General features: G+C 37.3%; 1 protein-coding gene across 2 annotated transcripts; it reads left to right on the forward strand.

The window, feature by feature from the left end:
* The first annotated feature begins 2,730 nt into the window (after positions 1–2,730).
* Positions 2,731–5,785, forward strand: LOC123529621 (E3 ubiquitin-protein ligase TRIM33-like). 2 transcript variants are annotated; one of them, XM_053521937.1, is made up of 2 exons: positions 2,731–3,261; positions 3,876–5,785. In XM_053521937.1, exon 2 carries the CDS (start codon positions 4,240–4,242, stop codon positions 5,098–5,100), a length of 861 nt encoding a protein of 286 aa, XP_053377912.1. In that variant the 5' UTR covers positions 2,731–3,261; positions 3,876–4,239; the 3' UTR covers positions 5,101–5,785. The 2 variants fall into 2 exon arrangements, with proteins under 2 accessions (XP_053377912.1, XP_045165953.2); XM_045310018.2 differs by having other exon boundaries at positions 2,737–3,261; positions 3,876–5,688.
* Positions 5,786–7,786: the final 2,001 nt, after the last annotated feature.

Genomic DNA, 7,786 nt, shown 5'->3' on the forward strand with positions numbered 1-7,786 from the left:
TCTTTCGTCTTTCATTTGTGTAAAATGTGTATACTTGCAGAGTTTATATATACATATGTATGGTCTTTATTGCCATGTCGAGTAATTCTGGCTGATTTCATTATCATTGCCCTTTTGGTTTAGGGTCTAAAAGTTGCTTAATTCCTTTCGTCCGTCCGTCCTTCCGCAGTGTATTGTCCGGGTTGTGATTCTACATGCATGGACTGATTTTTAAGTATTGATTTTTAAACTTCAAACATGTGTTACCAATGATACAAGTATAAGTAAGGCCCAATCAATAATGACCACCTCCAATGTCAGTATAACAAAAAAAAAATCTTTAACACAGAGCTATATATAATAAGAGAAAAGTGAAACTTCACAGGTCGCTCAACACGACAAAAATGAAAATGTTGCAGGCTCGGTTTGATTGAGCATGTTCATGGACGGTAATGGAAATGCATGCTACCTTCCACGCCCTCTAGCCCCGGGTTGAGCAGAACTCAACATTTACACATGCTGAAAGTACAAAAAGCAATTTAGCGGTGAACATGGAACCTTCAATGATACACGTGTTGAGGCGTGTAATTCCATGAAGAGCGGCGTTTGGTCCCCAGATAAAGTAAAGGGTTTACCCCAAACGAGAAAACAATGGGCAGAAATAAACAAAATGGAATTTAGGAAGGGGATCTGAGGTTATGGAGCCTGCGTATCACAGGAACTGTCAAAAGACAAAATTAAAAAGCAGGCACCATATCCAAGGGGTGATTAAACAATACCCAAGGCTACGAAAGCGGGAGTATTGGAACCACCCAGGCCGAAATGGTCATGTTGAGAAACTAAACAGTACCAATAACACGACATAAAAGTCGTGCTGAACGATCTGAGAAGATCGGAAATATAACAGCCCTGATTGAATGTACGGGGAAACTTTTTACGGCCGCCACACGGAACAAACAACGCTGCTGTGATAATAAAATAAGAGAAAAGTGAAAACTTCACAGGTTGCTCAACACGACAAAAATGAAAATGTTGCAGGCTCGGTTTGATTGAGCCTGTTCATGGACGGTAATGGAAATGCATGCTACCTTCCACGCCCTCTAGCCCCGGGTTGAGCAGAACTCAACATTTACACATGCTAAAAGTACAAAACGCAATTTAGAGACATCCGCAGATGTATTCAAATGGCGGTGAACATGGAACCTTCAATGATACATGTGTTGAGGCGTGAAATTCCATGAAGAGCGGCGTTTGGTCTCCATATAAAGTAAAGGGTTTGCCCCAAACGAGAAAACAATTGGCAGAAATAAACAAACTGAAATTTAGGAAGGGGATAAGTATTTTGTGTCGGACTGGCAATTTCTACATGCATAGACCAAATTTCAAATATATTCATGTTATTCCATAGGTTTATAAAGCAATATTTCTTGTTCAGAGTATGACTTTATTATTCCTCGAGCTGGTTTACAGTGGCTAGGCAATGATATAATGGGTTTATTATTCCTTTTCGCATAATACATGAATTATAATTTCAAAATCGATTCAATGTTATATTGTTTATGGGTCATGCATGTACTAATTTATTAGGTTGCCAGTTGTTTCTTGATAATGTATACAGTTACATTTTATTTCAGAAGGATGTACATCTGCTAATATTGTTCAGCGGTGTTTGAGCGGTTCATAGACATTATGCATCATCTTATCAAAAAGCATGACCACAAATGCCTGAAGTACAAAGAGAAAGAACTGAACTCTGAAACAGAAAATAAGGGAAAAACATTGGTCCCAGTAGGGCTTGAACCTACCCCCCCCCCCCCCCCCCCCACACACACACACACCTGATACCTTAAAACAGTCATGTGAGATTTTGCAAAGTTCTGCTTATTTAGATTTGAGACAATCGTTTACAACCTTTTGCCTCTATACATCAACTACTTGCAGTTTTAGACCATGAATAAACTGGTATGTATTGAAAAGGTATTCATGAATAAAACAAAATAGCAGATTTACATTAGAAGCAATTAAATAATTATGTATGAGCAAATAAGATTATACACAGATCTAGCACCGCACTAAGAACACTTTTCAAAACAAGAACGGACATTTGAGATTCATTAAAGACTGAATTTTTCAAACGAAATTCAAAGGACTGACGACCAGAAGCAATCATTTGCACTTGCAAAACCCGAGGTGAAATTACTTTCTGTAGTAGCCCAGAGGCACCTGTAGTGGTTTTCCTCCACCATCAAAAGCTGACAAAGTGGCAATATGTACTGTATACTGTATTGTCCCGGTGTAACTGCAAAAAATATATGGTTGGCTTTCGCATGGCGGAAAAATGGCAAGAACGCGTGTACTAGGTTACAATTCAGCTCGGGTGTGAAAGAATATAGTCATAAAGCTTCTTGAAATGTAAGTGCCATTTTTAAAAATAATTAAGTTTACGTCAAATCACTGCCAATAATACTTTTTACATACAAAAGTATTCAAAATCAACAGAGTTAATGGATAGTCTATAAATGTTTTAAAACAGCCGAGTTCAGCGACAGCACTAGCGACCGTTTTCGACAGTCTTTTTTTCGACTATGCCTAATTAACGGCTAATATATTTTTTCAGGAATCATGTAGAACCCGGACACTTCACACAGGTATTCCGAAAGGACACATCTGTTAAACCAAATGTCAGTATAATAATAAAAAATCAGCGGGCGTCAGGACAACCGGTTATCCAGTGTGATATGTGAATATGTGTGTATTTCTCTGTTTTGTCATGCAAATCAATACAATGGAATACAGTTATTTTGTGGCGCGCCTTTCCAGAGACCGCGTATAATAGATATTGTCAGCAAATCTTTATGTCAATTTTTATTGAAGCGTGTTTTACGCAATAAATCATGTAAGCGTTTAGTGAACTTATTGAATTTCACTGTAACGGGAAGTGATAAAGCTATTTACAAACAAAATGGCGACTTCTGAACAAATAATTTCATCCGAAGGAGTTTATGATTTCAACTGCGCACCATGTACGCAACGGGAACGATTTTCAGAAGCGAAGAAATTTTGTGTGGAATGTGGGGAGTATTTTTGTTCAACATGCTTGTCTTGTCACGACCATTTTGGAGCAACGAAAGGACATACATTAATTGATTGCCAAGATGTTTCAACCGAAAATGCAGTGACACGTTTAGCCAAATGTAAAATACACGTAAACAAGGAAGAGGACATGGTTTGTGGTGAGCACGACGTCGTCTGCTGTCGAGTTTGCATAGCAACAAATCATAGGTAGGTTCTTTATGAAAACTAATATCCAATGAGACAACACTGAAAAAAAATAATAGAAACGAAACTACAATTATTAAGAATGAAATACATGTATTGACTATTTAAGTGTACATTCACACATAATTTGTATAATTGTATCTAAGTCTATAGCAATAACCAACAGTTAGTATAAATGAAGTGATGTTAATATGACCCTTATAAAACATTTAACTAACCACAGATGGCGATAAGACAGATTTGTACAATCGCCATAATATTTGTACACGCGTTTACCGATAAAGCGTCTTTCATACTATGTACTTTTATCTCGATGATATTCAAATTAATTTGTGAATACTGACTATCCAGATTTTAAGCTGGAGCACATACGATTTTCTGTTATCATTTTTCCATTTGGAAGCTGTTAAAATTTTCATAGATTTTTGTGCATTTATACATACCCATATTTCCATATGGAGTGCTGTATGGGCGGCTGCGTTCTTTGAATTTGGTGTTTCCTGTTGGAAGTTTGCCCCTTTTGTACAATACGACAACAAGCGTTTTCATGCTGACCTAATAAAAACCTAAAATTATTTGAGAAAATATATTTAACTTAAAATCATTCTGTATTTCAGGTCATGTCAAGATATTGACTATTTACCTGAGGCTGCTCAAAGCTTTAGAGAAGGTGAAAAGCGTGCAGAAGTAGACAAAGATGTAAAAAACAAAATTGGAGAGCTACGAAGGTCATACAAAGAGCATGTAACCCGTTCGGTTCAACTTAAAATGAGAAAAAAGACACTTTTGAAGCGGTTGCAATTGTTTAAAGTATCAACCACAGAATTAATAGAGAATCTTATTACCAAGGCTAAGACAGACATTGAAAGCACTTATGAACCAGCGGTGTCTGGTACGCAGAAACATATTCAAAGTACCGATAAACAGCTATCAGTGCTAAATATTCTGTGAGAAGATTTAGCAAACGAAAACGATCTCATTATGGTATACAGGAAAGCATTAGAATGTAAGCGCACTCTGAAAGAGACACAAATAACGTCTTGTGCACTTGACAAGGAAAGTAAGCCAACAGATGAAGCTTTGATTGGAATTGCAAAGTCTATAGAGAGGTCGGTGAAAGACGACCGTTTCCTTGGCGTTATAAACATTTCAAAACAAGGTGCCGATACCAGCATTCCAAACATGTGTATGTTGTCTGACGGTAGCTTTTGCTTAGCACAGTTTTCCGACAGTCAAATCATAAAGATAGATGACAATTTGAAATTGAGTGATACCTTTACTACCAAAAGCAATGTTTGGGGGATTTGTGCTATAAGTGAAAGAGAAATCGCCTTTACAATGCCGAAATTAATGAAAGTGCAGTTTTTAGTTTTTGATACGAACCCTGTTTTAAAAAGCAGCTTCTGTACAAATATGCATTGTCGTGGCATAGCTTACTGCAACGATAACATGTATGTAGCTGGTGGTGGCTTCTTGGGAGAAGAATCTGGACAAATAAATATTTTTGATTTGAAAGGGAAACTACTCTACAGGTTCGAAAATTACTCTGACGGACCATTTGTAAACATCCCAAGAAGTGTGATTGCTAACACTAAATACATTTATATCACCGATTGTCAAAATGGTGTGATCTGTCTGGACTTACATGGTAAACGGCATTGGGTGCTTAAAAATGCAAAATGCGAGTATCCCTGGGGAATATGTTTCACACCAAATGCGAATATTTTGATAGCTGGACATAAATCCAATAACATTTCAGTTGTAAGTGAAGATGGCGAGTTACTGGGTGAACTGTTAGACAAGAATGACGGTATTTCTGTCACCGAAGGCTGTCAGCATTGACATACCGAACAACCGTCTTCTAGTCACGACGTCAGGAGGAAGTATTCTGAAAGTCTTCGATTTTGAAGATTCTGAAATATGATATTTCTATCAAAAGTAAAAAAAAAGAAGATTTTTGTCATGCAATATGCATAGTGAACATAAAGTTTCAGACTTCTAACCAATACTGAGATTGGATTCTGAACTTTCAAAACGTACTTGCCGCTATAAGTGTCAAGATCCGTATCAGATGTAGCTTTCAGTTTAGTTTTCAGTATTATATAATCTGATTAAGGTTTAACCGTCTTAAAGATAAAATGTCTTCATAAATAAAACATTATATATCTTTATTTAAAATAATGGCGTCTCAAGTGCTTTAATACCTTGATTATTTGCGCGTTGTCGGAATACCGTTTTCATTATCAAAACCTAATTCTATTCATGTTTCAACATTTCAGTTTGTTATATTTTCTGGTCCTTTGGGATTATAGTGTCCATTCTACTGATGTGTAATAGAGTTCCGTTTAAGCCGGTGCTAAGGGGTGTGGGAGGTGTTGCATATTTCATTACCTCTCATGAACTGACTCAGTGAAACCGAGTCTGCTATTAGGCATTTTTAGTTTAAGGACGCATTCACCTGTGTAGGGGGGCGTCTCAAGGTATTCAAGGTAAAATAATTAGGCCAAATGAAATAAAACCCGTTTAAACGGCGATCAGAATAATATAGATAAAAATAAAAAATTTGGTTCCACGGCTTTATTTTTATTCATCAATCATTCAGGTCAATACCATACTCTCTTAACAGTTTTGGAACAGTTCTTTTCATGAAATCATTATAAAGGTCATTGCTTTCTCTGATAAAGTCAGATAGACGCCGACAACCCCGAGATGGCTCATCGTTTACTTCTTCGTCTGAACTAAGTCCGGCCGCAATGTCATCGCGATCGGCCACATGACGTTGGCCTCGTTCAGCCCGAACGACTGCCTGCCGCGGTGGCGACCCTTGCTGATCATATGCAATACGTTGCACAGGTCCAGGCTGATCAGCAGGTCTAAAAGGAAGTGCCACTGCCTGGTCAATAGCTCTAGGTGGACGTGCCACATCTTGGTCGAGAGCTATCGGCAGAGGTGCAACAACTTGGTTGGGAGCCCTCGGTGTAAGTGCCACGGGGTCTGGTCTTGCAGGTAAGTCATGATTTAAAAGTTGCCGTCCAGCCTGGTCTTTCGCCGATGCTTGCCTAGGTTGAGCATGGTTTACGAGTCTATGCTCCTGAGTACGAATAAGCTCCACTTCTTGCCTGAAACATATCAGTTTGAAAAGTATTTATTATGGATGTGGTTGTACGTTCATTTATAATGTCCCGGTAGAGACATCACGATCACCTAATTATAGGCATTAATTGATCATACCGATAGGCAGGGAAATTCATGAGTTATATACAATACGGCGCTGAATGATACCGGAAAATTGAACAACCAAATAGTTGCGTCCTTCAAAAAGAAAAATCAACAACTTTAAAGCTGAATATTATACACAATCTAAAAATGGAGTTCATATATTTATTCAGCGTATAATTTGTGGGGTTTTTTTTAACGTTTTTCTACTGTGCAATAAATAGGAATTATACAGTTTTTCGATACAGATGAATAAGCAAAACAAAAGAAATGCATCGTGCATTTCCTGCGGCAAAATGATTCTAAATGTATGGTTTTCTGTTTAAACCGTCGTTATTTTAATGTTTTCCTTAACCGCATTGAAAAAAACTACATTGACAGAAACCAAACACCGCAATGATTGAAGCCGAAATATCGAAAGTGCTGAAAACACGAAACCACGATGGTTTAAACGAAATATTTCGATCACCATCGTGATTTCGCGATGCCGCTTTTCACAGTCGTCGTTTTGACTTTCATCGTCACTGCTTCGTGTTTTGTACTTTGATACCCCGGCATATGATGGCCCAGACAAAACGCTGTATTGAAGTTTAGTTTGAATAACGCTTTTTTTTCTTTCTTTTATACCATGTAATGATATGATTTTATCAATGTTCAACTTTAACCTTTTTACCTGATATCTTGATCTTCTACGTTCCCTCATGTTGCCATCAATTTTGATAATTTTATCGACATCCTGTCCCTAAGTTGTTTAGCTGAACCCGTCCTATATAACTCTTGAGCCGCAAAAAACGGTCGGTATTTTGCCGAACATCGTCAACAACATCTGTCCATCTAGTCGGGTGTTCCCGAAAGGATCGTAAAATTAACAAAGTCTTCTCCTTGGAGATTCTTACAGACTTCTTTTTTCGTTGAAGAAGGGTTCCTGAAGAACAAAAAGAAATAATAACATGAAAACCACATTTGTCTGGCTTAAAGTATTGGTACATTGCAGCCGAGATATACGCATTAATTATTTTCAGTAAGAAAAAATCATCGTGATAGAAAGGTTACTATTTGCTTCTTTTTGTATTTACATAAAATAATCTAGAACATGATTATGTTTCATATATTTGTATTACTTACCAGCATTCATGTTTCCTTAGCCAGAGAAAAAGCTATTGAAACACACGTTATGTATTTTAAAGCGCACGTGAAAATCGTTCTATAAACGTATTTTACAGCGGTGTACCCAAAGGTAACTACGTTATAAAAGCTACTAAAACTGTTGTAAGGTGTAGTATCTAATACATGTATATGTTCATTTACTTCA

This window comes from Mercenaria mercenaria, chromosome 13 (genome assembly GCF_021730395.1).
Source record: "Mercenaria mercenaria strain notata chromosome 13, MADL_Memer_1, whole genome shotgun sequence".
Classification (NCBI taxonomy): Eukaryota; Metazoa; Mollusca; class Bivalvia; order Venerida; family Veneridae; genus Mercenaria; species Mercenaria mercenaria.